The 15,478-nt window shown below is 48.0% G+C and overlaps 1 protein-coding gene across 2 annotated transcripts; it reads left to right on the top strand.

Moving 5' to 3' along the window:
• Window positions 1–1,964: 1,964 nt before the first annotated feature.
• LOC119285632 (60S ribosomal protein L19-1-like) lies at window positions 1,965–3,621 on the top strand. Of its 2 annotated transcripts, none has more exons than XM_037564964.1 (4): window positions 1,965–2,174; window positions 2,930–3,122; window positions 3,244–3,302; window positions 3,392–3,621. In XM_037564964.1, exons 1-4 carry the CDS (start codon window positions 2,063–2,065, stop codon window positions 3,466–3,468), a joined length of 441 nt encoding a protein of 146 aa, XP_037420861.1. In that variant the 5' UTR covers window positions 1,965–2,062; the 3' UTR covers window positions 3,469–3,621. The 2 variants fall into 2 exon arrangements, with proteins under 2 accessions (XP_037420861.1, XP_037420862.1); XM_037564965.1 differs by having other exon boundaries at window positions 1,998–2,174; window positions 2,944–3,122.
• Window positions 3,622–15,478: the final 11,857 nt, after the last annotated feature.

Raw genomic sequence — 15,478 nt, forward strand, 5'->3', positions numbered from 1 at the left:
TGTGATGCATCCGGTCAGAGAATAAATGTGGACAAATCTTTGATTTTTTCAGCAAGGGGGTGGCTGACTCATCAAAGGATGCGATCAAGAATATCCTCGAGGTACACAATGAGTCACTGACAGAGAAATATTTGGGTTTGCCTTCGGATGTGGGTAGAGCAAAAGAAGGATCTTTCAAATACTTAAAAGAAAGAATTTGGAAACGGGTTTAAGGTTGGATGGAGAAGTGTCTGTCGGCAGGTGGGAAGGAGGTCCTAATCAAATCTGTAGCCCAAGCCATCCCAACATATTCGATGGCATGTTTTAAACTACCTCGGGCTTTATGTGAGCACATCAATAGTTTGATCCGCAAATTTTGGTGGGGGAGTAAAAATGGCGAGAGGAGAACAACATGGGTGTCGTGGAGAACGATGTCAAAACCAAAGTTCATGGGTGGCCTGGGTTTCCGAGATATCGAGCTTTTCAACTTGGCTCTTCTTGCCCGTCAAGCATGGAGGTTAATGCAACAACCGGACTCCCTGAGCGCTCGTGTTCTGAAAGCTCGGTACTTTCCAAACACTGATTTGCTCAATGCCATGTTGGGTAATGCCCCTTCCCAGGTCTGGCGGTCTCTTCTGGAGGGTCGGGACATCCTGCCCTTGGGGCTTATCAAGAGAATTGGCACCGGTGCAAGCACACACGTTTGGCATGATAACTGGCTGCCGAGAGACTATAAGTTGAGGCCCTTTTGTGCCCGCTCAATGAACCCGCCGATGTGGATTCCGGACCTTATCAATCCTGTCACTCGATCATGGAATAGGCAAGCCCTAACAGGTCATTTTATTCCTGCTGATGTCGAGGTTATTCTCAATATACCACTCAGCACAAGGCAACAGGAAGATTTTTGGGCATGGCATTATGATAAGCGAGGTATCTTCTCGGTACGGTCAGCTTACAGGATGATTTGTGCTATCAAAATACAAAGAGAAGATTGGCTAGAACATCGGCCAGGCCATTCTAACATTACTGCTGACAAAAACTCTTGGTTAGACATGAAAGGCATATGGCAGTTTCTCCATCTTGCTCTATCTGTGGAGCGGAGGAGGACACGTGGCGCCATTCGCTACTAAGTTGCCGCATGGCAAGATGGGTTTGGGCTTTGTAGGACTACGAGCTGGTCGAGCATGTGATCTCAAACCAAAACGAAGATGCGAGGCTTTGGCTGTTCTGGCTTTTTGAGACAACAAATCAACAAGACCTAACACGAATTTTAGTGACCATGTGGGCAGTATGGTGGGCCAGGAGAAAGGCTATGCATGAGAATGAATTTCACAGCCTGCTTTCCACTATGAGCTTTGTAAAGAGATTTTTCAGGAGCTGGACATAGCTAACTCGCACAGACCTAGGGCAAATGAAGCACGAGTGATCCGCCGGAAGGTAAAAGTGTGGTTACCGCCTCCGGGCGAGGCTGCAAAATTCAACTGTGATGGGGCCTGTCAACGTTAGGTGACAAAGGTGCAGCGGCAGTTGTTTGCCGTGACAAGTTGGGCAAATTTTTTGGGTATTTCAGCGTTGATTTTTCATGACCTCACCGACCCGACAAGTCTGGAGGCACAAGCATGCAGTGAAGCACTAGCCCTAGCCCAGGATCTGAATCTACAGGATCTTGCCATTGCCTCAGATTGTGCAGAAGTGATTTCAAACATCAAATCTACAGGTTCACCGTCTTATGCTCATATCCTTAGAGAGATTCATACTAGTAGTAATAATTTTTGTTCTGATGATTTTCGTTTTGAGAGTAAAAACAATAATTTTGAGATCCACTCGCTAGCTAAGGGAGCTGCGTCTCTCGCGGTGAGCCGCCATGTGTGGCTAGGAATTTTGCCAGAGATTGATGGTATTCCGGATGTCGTGAACTTTCAACAAAATCCCTAGTTACCTTTAAAAAAAAAGCTACTAAACTATAAAAGCCGCCCAAGCCGCCCCTAGCGCAAACCCTTGCACCCCCAGCGCCTCCACCACAGCCACACACCACAGCTAGGGGAGGGAGGAGAGAAGAGGAAGCCGAGAGGCGGCGGCGGAGATGGTTTCCCTGAAGCTGCAGAAGCGGCTCGCCTCGAGCGTGCTCAAGTGCGGCAAGGGCAAGGTCTGGCTCGACCCCAATGAGGTCAACGAGATCTCCATGGCCAACTCTCGTGAGAACCCCATTCCTTTCCCCTACCTCGTCTTATGTGGGTATATCGTGTCCCAGGTTGCCATGTGGTGCGTGGTACCTTCAGATCTGATGTTTTGGTGCTGATCTATGCGATGTGGCTGTTCGAAAATTATTCCCATGTCAATTCTACGGACAAGTTCTCTTGTTATGGTAGCATGACGAGTTTGGTGGCTTTTGATCCGTGGCTTAGTTGTGGTGATGATGGGTAGCATCGGCTTGGAGCCGTTTGGATTGTCTTCGATTAATTAGGCATCGAACCATGAATGCTTTTGCACTGTGCAACATTAGACCTATATATGAACACCTTTATTAGTTTTCAATATTTTTTTAGAATGGTGAAATCCGTAGTATATGTAGCCTATACATGGTCTTGCCTGTCGTAGTGGAGATCCATACGCTATCGTGTTTGGTTTGCATCGTATTGGGGATTCTTGGTCGCCAGTACTCATGAATAAATGATAATTGTGAATTTAACGTCAAATTTGTTAGAAACAATGTTCATCTGCTCCAAACAGGTAGTACTTTACTAAAAGCATGGTTCACCTTTTCTGTATAGGTTGAACTTTACTCAGACACACCCCTTGTGTAATTCTAACTAAGATGCTTGTTTGGTTGTTATCCTGAAGTGGGTATTATATGAATTTCAGTGTTTATATAATTTGATTCGCCAAACTAATTAAGTACTTTTGATTCTATGGTTGTAAATATGTTCCTTATCCTGAAAGTGTTGCTAAGCTGTTTTCTGGAAGGTCAAGGGTAACATGTTCAAGAACAAGCTTGTGCTTATGGAAAGCATTCGCAAGTCAAAGGGTGAGAAGGCAAGAGAGAAGACGCTCTCTGACCAGTTTGAGGCTAAGCGAGTAAGCGTGCCAAGAGCAAGGCAAGCCGTGAAAGGAAGATTGCCAGGAGGGAGGAGAGGCTTGCTCAGGTCTGATGTCCAATGGTTCAAATTTTTTGTTTCTTTTTGTCAGTTGCTTGTCCATGGTCTTTCCGTGGCCTGTTGATGAAATTCTTCAGATTGTTTAACATTATGTTATATGTTTAAACAGGGCCCAAGGGACCACTCCGCACCTGCTGCAGCAGCAGCAGCTCCTGCCCAACCTGCAGCGTAAGCATATCTTCTGTTTTGACCTGTTTTTACCAGGGGAAATTTCCTGTTTAGCTCCCCTGATCTTCTGTTTATCCCTGACGTTGCAGGGCACCAAAGAAGGCAAAGAAGTGAAGATCTGACGATTAAGCGTTCTGTTTACTGGGTGAAATCAGTTTGTTCTTAGCTAAGTATGAACTATTTTGTTCAGTCTTTAAGTATCTTTATCCCAGATACCCTGGATACAATGTTTCATGCTACTGGATGTAGTATTAGATGCTTATGCAAAGTTCCTTATGAAATGTTGCTGCTTAATGCTGATCTCTCTTCCCTTGCCTTTATATCCAAGTGGTTTTGGTATGTTAGCTTGGTTTATCTTTTGCCACGAGAACAGAATTTGAGCAGACTGCGATGATCCTCCTCGCCCATATGGATGTGTCCGGTTGCTATCTACTTGATCTACAAACGCTCTTCAAATACTTTATAGAAGGTAGTTCCAAAAAACGTCCTAGACAGAGGGAGTAGATTGCTTGTTATGATTCATTACTCCCATCTTTGCAAAATATATGTTTTAGATCATCAATGTCTAAATAGATGATATATGGTTCTGTTTTATACTGTAAATGCTGATTAGCTTGTATATGTGGTTGATCTTTAAAGTTCAACGAATAGTACTTACCTTTATGGCTGATTTAGAATGCTTGTAGCTTTACGTCGCACTTAATTCAGAAACAGTCCTAATCCTCTGAGGTACCTTATAATAAAGTGACTACATATTTGATTCCTTAAACCAACATTGTAACATCGTTTGGTACTCCATGGTCTACCGGCCATTGCCTGAATCATCTAAACCCTAGCCACCCATTCCCTTTGCTGCTAGTTGAAAGGCTCTGCTGCCGCCCCATTGTTGATCATTGGAGCTTGCCATAAGGCTCACGGCTTCACCATTCCTGAGTGCTACTTCCTTGTCCGTTACCACGGTCCACCATTGCCATGGTGCAACGCTGCGTGATTTGGTGTGCTGAGGCGCGAATTGTGGATCATGCCTTGGTGGAAGCGCGTCGTGGAATTGTTAGAGTAGCTCGAAGCTGCCGAGAACGACGATGAGCCGACGCCATGCATTCGCCTGCTGCCAATGTCCACAAGTCCATCCGCTCTCCGACGGGGTGATCGAGCTCTCCTTGGAGTAGTAATCGAGCTCTCCATTCCAGTTTACAGGTTTTGCATGTGTACCTAGGTCATTAATTTGACCAACTTAATAAGAGGCATACATTATAAAAAATGTATCATTAGAATATAATTTTTATGTTAAACAATTTATTTTATATAAGTTAAATTGACAACCTAGATACACGTGCAAAATTTATAAACTGAGATGGAGTAGCTCGATGTAGCAGTCGTACTGTTGTTGTAAGCTATGTTTAATTATGCTCATTTTAGTGTTTAATTATGGCATATTTAATGTGCTTCTGGGAAGTGCCGGGATTAAAAGTAAGGGAAGGGCTAAAGATGCGGAAATGTTTTTATGTTGCACTTCCTTCGGTCTTTTTTAGTTTGCATATAAGATTTGTCTAAAGTCAAGTCTCGTAAAGTTTGACCAACTTCATAGGAAAAAATATCAACATTCACAATGTGAAATCAATACCAATTTATACATCAGGACTTAAAGTTTCATATTGTATAACTTTAGCATGATAGATGTTAATATTTCTTTATATAAATATAGTCAAACTTTAAGAAGTTTGACTTCAGACAATTCTTATATAAAGAGTAAAAATGACTGGAGGGAGTATCTGGGTCTTGACCGTAGCATATGTTGTTATATTGTCTCTCTTAGGCCAAGTTCTTTTCCCTGCAATATTTGTACCTTGTGATTAGTAACCCCTTGTGAAAGTAGATATTATTTAAGATCATACAATTCAATCGAAGTATGTGTTAGCATTACTATGTCTGGAATTTTTTTTGAGAGGAGGTCAGGAGTATTAGTAAGGGCACTGCTACACGGACACACTTATCAAAAAAGGTTTTCGCCCCGCTTTATAAGTAAAGCAACCGTCGAGCACAAAGTAACAAGGGTCCAACCATACAAACACACGCACACAAAGCCACTGTGGGCAGGTCTGATGAACAAACACACACAGAGAACCCAGGTTCAGCTGTGGGCACAGCTCAACAAGCCTAACACCGGCACAAGACACACACAACAAAACACAACATCAGTGGTGAGGTGTAGGAGATGATGGAGGTGATGGCGTCTCTCTCTCGGGGATAGCTAAGCGGTCGCCAAAGCTGTAAGAAACCCGACTGTCGGTGTCAAAACCGGTGGATCTCAGGTAGGGGGTCCCGAACTGTGCGTCTAGGCCGGATGGTAACAGGAGGCAGGGGACACAATGTTTTACCCACGTTCGGGCCTTTTTGATGAAGGTAAAACCCTACGTCCTGCTTGATTAATATTGATGATATGGGTAGTACAAGAGTAGATCTACCACGAGATCAGAGAGGCTAAACCCTAGAAGTTAGCCTATGGTATGATTGTATGTTGTAGTTGCTATGTCCTACGGACTAAAACTCTCCGGTTTATATAGACACCGGAAAGGGTTAGGGTTACACAAGGTCGGTTACAAAGGAGGAGATATCCATAGCCGTATTGCCTAGCTTGCCTTCCACGCCAAGTAGAGTCTCATCCGGACAGGAGATGAAGTCTTCAATCTTGTATCTTCATAGTCTAACAGTCCGGCCAATGGAGATAGTCCGGCTGTCCGGAGACCCCCTAATCCAGGACTCCCACAGTAGCCCCTGAACCAGGCTTCAATGACGATGAGTCCGGCACGCAGTATTGTTTTCGTCATTGCAAGGTGGGTTCCTCCTCCGAATACACCACAGAAGGATTTGAATACAAGGATAGTGTCCGACCCTGCAAAATAAGTTTCACATACCACCGTAGAGAGAATACTATTTTCGCAAATCTAATTTGCTGACTTGTTTTGGCAGCATGACGTTATGTCATGGCCCGGTGATTATTCGAACCGTTTCCTTTAACTAGCCCCGCACACAACGCGAGGCAGTTTTTTAACACGTCTTGTTTAAGCAGAGATCGTGTCCCCTTATTACGGGATTCTCATCAATACGAGCGTGGGTAACCCAACCGCGCCGTCGATTACGGCGTTTGGGGGATAAGCGAATTTTACCAGGCTAGTGAGGGGCTCATAGTTTCGTCTGCCCATACAAAGGGATAAGGATTCACCTTTTCATCCACGCCTTCTTCCTCCTTTGCTCATCCGTTTTCGCACACTCGAGCTCTAGCGCCCAAGTCCGCACTTTCCACCTCCACCTTCTCCAACCATGTCCGGAGCGGGAGGCAGGTGGATGGTCTCCTCCGTCACGGAGGGAGACATCAAGAAGCTGAGAAGAGCCGGATACCTGCCCGACGACATCGCGCACCGGCTCCCAGATGAGGGGCAGCTCATCCCCACCCCCGGGCCCCATGAGAGGGTAGTGTTCCTTACCCATTTCCTCCGCGGACTGGGATTCCCTCTCCACCCCTTCATCCGGGGGCTCATGTTCTACTACGGTCTGGATTTCCACGATCTGGCCCTAAATTTCATCCTCAACATCTCGGCGTTTATCGTCGTGTGCGAGGCCTTCCTCCGCATCAAGCCCCACTTCGGCTTATGACTGAAGACCTTCAATGTCAAGCCGAAGGTTGTGGGCGGCCGCCAGGCGGAGTGCGGAGGCGCCATGGTGGGCAAGATGCCCAACGTTACATGGCTCGAGGGCTCCTTTGTGGAAACCATAAAGGGGTGGCAATCGGGGTGGTTCTACATCACCGAGCCGCGTGACCCCGCATGGGCAGCGGCCCCCGAGTTCCGATCTGGCATCCCCATGCGGCTCACCTCCTTGAAAGAGAAGGGCCTGTCCTGGGGTAGTTCGGGAGAGCTGACCGGACTCCAAACATGTATTCAAAACATGGTGAACAAGAAGCTCAAACTTGTCAACGTAGTCCAGGTCATGCTCCACCGCCGGATCCTCCCATGCCAACAACGGGACTTCAACTTGTGGGAGTTCGACCCGGCGCAGCACCGAACTCTGAACAGGCTCTTCGACACAACTCACGAAGATGCATGGAGGGTGCTGTTCAAAAGCGCCGAGGTCCCTCCTCCCATTACTGAGGATCGCGGATTCAGCGCGAAGCGCCAAGCCAGTGTGGTAAGCTGCTTTACCTTTCACAGGATACTTATCTTTTATAGATTGACTCCATGCGGGATCTAAACTCCCGTACCTTTGATAGGACTGGCAGGAGACGGCCGGACAGATCGACTGTCCGACTCCTTTGCCTGAAGGCCCAGCGGACGCTCTTTTGGCGAAGATGCTGACTCTGGCTCCTTATATGGTGCCGGAGAAGACCAAGAAGGCCAAGGGAACCTAAAAGAGTTCCCGATGCCAGGCGTTGTCGGACTCACCGTCCGATGACTCTACGACGCACTCCTCCCCCGAAGACGAGGAAGAAGAAGAAGATGCTCCCCCTCCAGCTGGGGGAGATAAGAAAAGGAAGGCCGCCCCAACTAGGGGGGCGAAGGGTCCAAGAAGGGAAGGACTCTCCTTCCGGACAGTTCCACCGCCGCCGACGAAGGCGAAGACGAGTGGTTGCCCAGGGCCAAGCCCCTGGGGAGATCGTAAGTATTCGGATACCAGAGTAACTCATAGCATTCCTTTGTCGCACTGCTTTCCCTAACGCCGAACATAATTATGCAGGCCGCCACAAGCCAGTATCGATGTATCATCGGACGGCTCCCTGGGCTCGTCGGACATGGATAGCGATCCAGTCCCGACCGCCACCTCCCCTCATCCCGCTGACGACGCCGATGTGCTGTCTCAAGAGGCACCGGGTCGAGGGGAGATAGTCCCGGAGGCGCCTCAAGGCGACCTTCCGGACTCCGGGAGCCGAGGGGGCGGGGCCCCTGAGAGCTCCGAGTTCGGCCCTCAGCCGAACACCGCGCCGGAACCTCCAGTGGTTCCGGGTTTGGGCAGCCGGCCTCCTTCTAAGAGGGGCAAGACGCCTGTGCCGCTGACCTCTGTCCATCCAGAGGTGCCGGACAATCTGTTGGAAGCGCTGTGAAGCGCTTCCATTGATGAGGAGCACCGCACTATCATGAGTGCGGTGATCCAGAAGGTTCAGTCCGCCAAGAGCGGATTGACTGAAGCCTGTGCCAGCCTTCTAACAGGCTTTGAGGTAAGTGTTTTAAAATATAGGAAAAATATTACCGCATAGACAATAGCCCCTGATGCTTTGTTCGGTGTTCACAAAGAAAAGCCGAACAGAGGATCAAATAATATCGCAGGAGTCTAATATAAGTATGTCAATATGCGTATGCAGGCCTCGCTGCTGGCGTCCGCCGCACTGACTGCGGAGGTCGCCGTACTGAAGCAGGACCCCGAGGGGTCCAAGAAAGAGCTCGGTCTTACCAAAAGACAGCTCGAGGAGAACAAGGGTAAGTAACACCCTGTCTATAGATATGTATAAAAAGAATGCGATTGCAAAATGACAAGATTATCATGAATTTGCCAGGGGCCGCGACCGAAGTGGCGACCCTAAAGCAAGCGATGTCCGAGGCCGAAGATAAAGCGGCCAAGGAGCGCACCGAGCGAGAGAAGCACGAGGCTCGGGTGGGCGAGGTGCAGCAAGAGCTCCAGGCTCTCGTGGCGAAGCACGAGGCGTTGGAGCTTGACTCAAAGACGCGGGAGTCTAAGCTTGCCGCGGCCCTCGAGAGCGCAAAATGTGCCAAGGCCGAAGCCCAAAAGGCCCTCCAGGAGATCGACGCAATGAAGAAGATAGCGGCGGGTAAGGCTTTCTATATGCAAAGCAAGCATGTAAAAGTAAATTACCGATTACTTACCCGAATCCGGAGCTCTCCAGGAGCATTCGCAGATTTGCCCTGCAGCGTGTCCGATGCCGCACAATTTTACCAGGCCAAGGATGGAAACTCAACGGAGAAGCTGTTCTGGTCTCAGTATACTGAGGCCGAACACCCGGTGCCAATGAGCAACCAGCTGAAGCAGATGGTCGAGCTACATAAGGCGGCCGATCAGTCCATGAAGAGCTTTATAGTCCGGTTGTGGCCTGGCGACGCCCTTCCGAACAGCTTCTTCGGCCTGGTGAGGCGGCTTGTGGATGCCTGCCCGCGGCTGGAGGTCGTCAAGCGATCTATCTGCATTGAAGGTGCACGCCAGGCTTTCGCCCGTGTGAAATTGCAGTGGGTCAAGCTAGACGCCGTGAAGCTGATCAAGGAGGGGCCGCCGGAAGGCAAGGAGCACTGCCACCCCGAGATGTACTACGAGGGTGTTCTGCCGGGTGCCCGTCTCATAGCGGACGAGTGTTCAAAAGATGTAATATTTGAGTGAGACTTGCTCGTTTTATCCTGTATTTATGAAAACTTGTTTCATATGCGCTATGCAACACTTGTGTGAATTTAAAATATTACCTTCTGTTTGGCCATTTATCAATCTGAGAGATGGCTAGTCCTCGGCTTCTGCCCCCATGCCACGAGTGCTGGGGTGTTCGGCATAAACCTGAGCACTCTTATTCCCATATTTGGGTCCTTCGAGGGAGGTGCTCAGCACATCGAACAAGACAACCGGACTAATAATGCTTTATCACTCTCACTTAGCCATAGAATTTTATAATTTTAAATTTCGGCGAAGCCCCTGGTATTCGGAAGGCCGAAGTCGGGGCGCGATACACGCCTTTAAGCCGGACAGGGCCGACCCCTCTCCCTAAGCGGCATAAGTCTTTAGGGACTCGAAGACCTCGCCGAACAGCGACCAGTCTCTCGCCTTATCATGACAGTCAGTTTTAGCTTTCTCTACTGAGGTGCTAAGCCTGGCAGAACCGGGGCACAATCGCAGTAGTTCTCCTAGCGCTACCTTAGCCGATGGAGCGGAACGTAAGGTACCAAAACATAGGAGCCGGGCAAACCCAACATTTGACCAAAGACATGATTCAGAGCTGATGCATATAATGCTATAAGTTCGGGGTGCCGCACTTGTGAAAGTGTTCGGACTTTTCACACCATGTTGTGGGGTACGTAAGCCCCTGGTGTATTTGTCGTACCAAAGTGTACGGTTGCAAGGCGTCGTTAATGAACACACACATATATAACAAGAATGCAATAATAGTCATGATGTTATGCATTGTTTATTCAAAAAGGTGTGTTAAAGCAGAATGATACAGATAGTGCGATAAGCAAAGAGTGGGACTATGTCCCTTCCAAGGGCAAGCTGAGGAATAGTATTAAATCAAATATTTCGCTCGGTATTGTAATCCACCTGGGAATTCCATGGTGTGACGTAGCTTTCTGCCTCCTTGGTTGCTGCATCATGTGTTCGGCAATAGTGCTGTCGGACAGGGTTTCCAGAGATTAAGTGTGACGCCCCGAGACCGATGTGGTAGGTGTCTTCCAGTTATTCGCCGGCGTTGCCATGTCATTTGCTTGCGTGTTGCATTTCATCATGTCATCATGTGCATTGCATCATCATGTTTTCAAAACTTGCATCCGTCCCGGTCTCCTCGTTCCGTCCGTTGTCCGTTCTGAGTCCGGACACATTTGCACGTGCCCGCGGCATGTCCGAAATAGTATTTTATAAGTAGACGGAAAATGTTCTCTGAATGGGTTGAAAGTTGGCGTGCGGTGTTGTTATGTTGTTAGTAGGTCGCCTGCCAAGTTTTCATCGCATTCAGAGTCTGTTTGATAGCCCAACCGATAAACTATAGCGGCATTATAGTCGGTCTAACGTAGGACGTTTTCGGTCTCCGGAAGCAGTCGCCGGGTCTCTCTCTTCTCTTCTCTCAGCCCAAGGCTTTCCGCATAACCCACTACCACTCACCGCCAGGACCAGCTTAAACTCTCTCGTCAGCCCGCGGCCCTCCTCGCGCGCGCTTCCGAAAGCTGTCCCGGACCTGACCCGGGCAGTCGTCACCAACGGGTCCGGATCATCCCCAGACATCTACAAAACGTCACCGTTTTCTTATTTGGACTCCCTAACCTATTTTTTTCCTGACCGTCCGATTTTGATCGAAGGGACGAGATAGCCCTAATCTAACCCACACCCACCGACTATAAATAGCAGTGCAATCATGAGACGGATCCCTAATTTCTAGGGATCCTCCTAGCCGCTGCCGCTCCGCCTGTCTCTCTCCTTGGGATCCTCCCAGATCCCCTCCTCACCAACCCACGCTCAGCCAACCACGCCGCCTTCACGAGCCTTCCCCTCGATCCACCCATCCACCTCGAGTAACCAGCGCCCCGCTGCCTTCTCTCCCCTGTTCGATCCGGAGGAGAGGAGCTCCTCCATGTCCTACCTAGCGCGAGGGTCGCCGGCCACCCAAGCAGCAGCAGCAGATGAGCACTGTCGGCCCTCCTCTTCCTCCTGTTTTCTCCTTTTCCTCATGTGTCTCTCCCTGTCTCTCAACTCCCCTCCTCTGCTTCTTATCACAGGAACCAAACGCAGCAGTCGAACGACATGGCCGCCCCTCGCCAACTCACTTTGCTCCGGGACCCCGACGTCGCTGCGACCAAGTTCGCTGGAGATGAGTGCCCCGACATCCCCGCTCCTTTCCCCTCCTGCTTCTCTACCTTTCTTTCTCACGATCTCCCTCTCCCTCTCTCTATCTCCTTCACAGGAGGCCAACGCCGACGCCGACGCCATGTTCGCCGCCGCCCCATGCTACGTCTCTGCACCCCTGGAACGGAATGAAGTCGACGAGGTCCGGTGCCTCCCACTCGGACCCGTACCTCCCCCATGGCCGTGAGCCCGCGCCGGCCATCTTCCTCGCTGGCGACGACGAACAAGACAAGCACGACCCCTGTTTCGATCAAACTGGCCACAACAACGGGGCGTTGACCGCACCTTCCTCACCCGCGTGGACCTTGCCCCTTGCCCGGATCCACCGCCTGCAGGCCTCATCTCGGCCGGGTCCGCTGCTGCCGCTATTTTCCCTGCCGAACGAACAAGCACCACCCCAGCGCCAAGTCCACTTCGATCCCCTGCGCGTTGACCACGCCCCTGCATCGTCCCCGCGCCTGGGCCACGAGGGCACCGAGGCCCAGCAACGTCTTCTTGTCACTAGATCCGGCCCAGCCGCTTCTCCACTTTCGGCCCATGGCCCGATGTGAGCATAGCCCAGCCCCTCTGCTATTTTGTGCATGTGCGTCTGATAGTTATGTTGCGCCTATTGCCTTACTGGGCCTCTCCTTAGATTCAGCCCAGTATAGTTTTTTCCTGTTCTGCGAATTTGTCTATTTATCCAGTGAGCTGTAGTTTTATAGAAAGGTCCCTCATGTTGATGCATATAATAACTCCACAACCTTGCATCGGAATTAAACAAACTTAATATGTAAAGTGCTTAGAATTTTGTGTAGTTTAATAATTTTCCACTTTCATGCATGTTCAAAATGTTTAAAATGTTGTTTGTTTATGCTAAAATGATTTATTTCATAACTTAATAACCGTAGCTCCGAATTTAATAAACTTTATATGTAAATGGGGTAGAATTTTGCCTAGTTTAACATGGTGGCCTTATTTTGCATGCTTAACAACTCTAAAATTATGTTTAGGGCAGAACAGTACCAAACCTAATATATGCATATGAGGAGTTTCCGGAATTGTTGTTCGTTGTTTCCGGCCTCATTTAAACTTGACTAGATGGATAGTTTTCTTTTGCTTCACCCTCTTGCCATGCTAACAACATTTAATCTTGATGGGTACATAAACGAGAGAGAACTAAATAAGTCATGTGGTGTTTTCTTCAATATGTAACTCCGTTGCATAATGAGTTCCACTTAATTTGTAGTATTGTTTATGCACTTTTCCATGCCATGCTTCATTAAACCGGACTTGCATCATACTCGATTGTGCATCATGCCATGTTGATGTGTTGGTTGTTTACTATGTCGTTTGCTTCTTTCCGGTGTTGCTTCTTCGGGTTGGTTCCGATAACGTCGTGTGTGTGAGGATCCGTTCGACTACGTCCGTTTATCTTCTTCATGGACTCGTTCTTCTTCCTTGCGGGATTTCAGGCAAGATGACCATACCCTCGAAATCACTTCTATCTTTGCTTGCTAGATGCTCGCTCTTTTGCTATGCCTATGCTGCGATACTGATACGTCTCCGTCGTATCTACTTTTCCAAACACTTTTGCCCTTGTTATGGACTCTAACTTGTATGATTTGAATGGAACTAACCCGGACTGACGCTGTTTTCAGCAGAATTGCCATGGTGTTGTTTTATGTGCAGAAAACAAAAGTTCTCGGAATGACCTGAAACTTCACGGAATATCTTAGAATAAATAATAAAAAATCCTCGCCGAAGATGAAGACCAGGGGGGCCCACACCCTATCCACGAGGGTGGGGGGCGCGCCCCTCCCCCCTGGGCGCGCCCCCCTACCTCGTGGGCCCCCTGGTGGCCCTCCGACGCCAACTCCATCTCCATATATTGGCTTTCGAGGAGAAAAAAAATCAGAGAGAAAGTTTCATCGCGTTTTACGATATGGAGCCGCCGCCAAGCCCTAATCTCTCTCGGGAGGGCTGATCTGGAGTCCGTTCGGGGCTCCGGAGAGGGGGATTCGTCGCCGTCGTCATCATCAACCATCCTCCATCACCAATTTCATGATGCTCACCGCCGTGCATGAGTAATTGCATCGTAGGCTTGCTGGACGGTGATGGGTTGGATGAGATTTATCATGTAATCGAGTTAGTTTTGTTAGGGTTTGATCCCTAGTATCCACTATGTTCTGAGATTGATGTTGCTATGACTTTGCTATGCTTAATGCTTGTCACTAGGGCCCGAGTGCCATGATTTTAGATCTGAACCTATTATGTTTTCATGAATATATGTGAGTTCTAGATCCTATCTTGCAAGTTTATAGTCACCTACTATGTGTTATGATCCGGCAACCCCGAAGTGACAATAATCGGGACCACTCCCGGTGATGACCATAGTTTGAGGAGTTCATGTATTCACTATGTGTTAATGCTTTGTTCCGGTTCTCTATTAAAAGGAGGCCTTAATATCCCTTAGTTTCCAATAGGACCCCGCTGCCACGGGAGAGTAGGACAAACGATGTCATGCAAGTTCTTTTCCATAAGCACATATGACTATTTACAGAATACATGCCTACATTATATTGATGAACTGGAGCTAGTTCTGTGTCACCCTATGTTATGAATGTTACATGATGAACCACATCCGGCATAATTATCCATCATTGATCCGGTGCCTACGAGTTTTCCATATACTGGTTTACGCTTATTTACTTTTCCGTTGCTACTGTTACAATCACTACAAAAATACCAAAAACATTACTTTTGCTGTCTTTACTTTGTTACCGTTATCACCACTATCATATTACTTTGCTACTAAACACTTTGCTGCAGATACTAAGTTTCCAGGTGTGGTTGAATTGACAACTCAGCTGCTAATACTTGAGAATATTCTTTGGCTCCCCTTGTGTCGAATCAACAAATTTGGGTTGAATACTCTACCCTCGAAAACTGTTGCGATCCCCTATACTTGTGGATTATCAAGTCCTTTTTCTGGCGCCGTTGCCGGGGAGCATAGCTCTATTCTTTGAGTCACTTGGGATTTATATCTGCTGGACACTATGAAGAACTTGAAAGACGCTAAGACAAAAATTTATCCCTCAACTACGAGGGGAGGTAAGGAACTGCCATCTAGCTCTGCACTTGATTCACCTTCTGTTATGAGTAAGCTAGCGACACCTAAACCTACTACTGCTATGAATTCGGATATGTCGCATGTTATTGATGATGCCACTTCTGCTATGCATGATACTTATGATGAAACTACTTCTATACTTGATACTACTGTGCCACTTGGTGAATTTCTAGATGAGCAAATTTCTAAGTCTAGAGAAAGAGAAATTAGTGAACCTGAACACGATGATGTTAGTGATGATGAACCTATGCCTGTTATTCCTGAGGGTTATCTTTTTAATAATGAATCTTATGAAGCTATTCTTGCTTGTCTGGATAAACCTGAACGTAAGAGGTTACTAATTAAGTGGAGTAAGGAATCTTTTAGAGGTAGGATGAGACCCGACCCTACTTTTGCTACTTCACCTATCTGTGTTCCTGATCAGGATTATTATGATATTACTGTTGATCCAGATATAATTACTTTG

Source organism: Triticum dicoccoides, chromosome 4A (genome assembly GCF_002162155.2).
Source record: "Triticum dicoccoides isolate Atlit2015 ecotype Zavitan chromosome 4A, WEW_v2.0, whole genome shotgun sequence".
Classification (NCBI taxonomy): Eukaryota; Viridiplantae; Streptophyta; class Magnoliopsida; order Poales; family Poaceae; genus Triticum; species Triticum dicoccoides.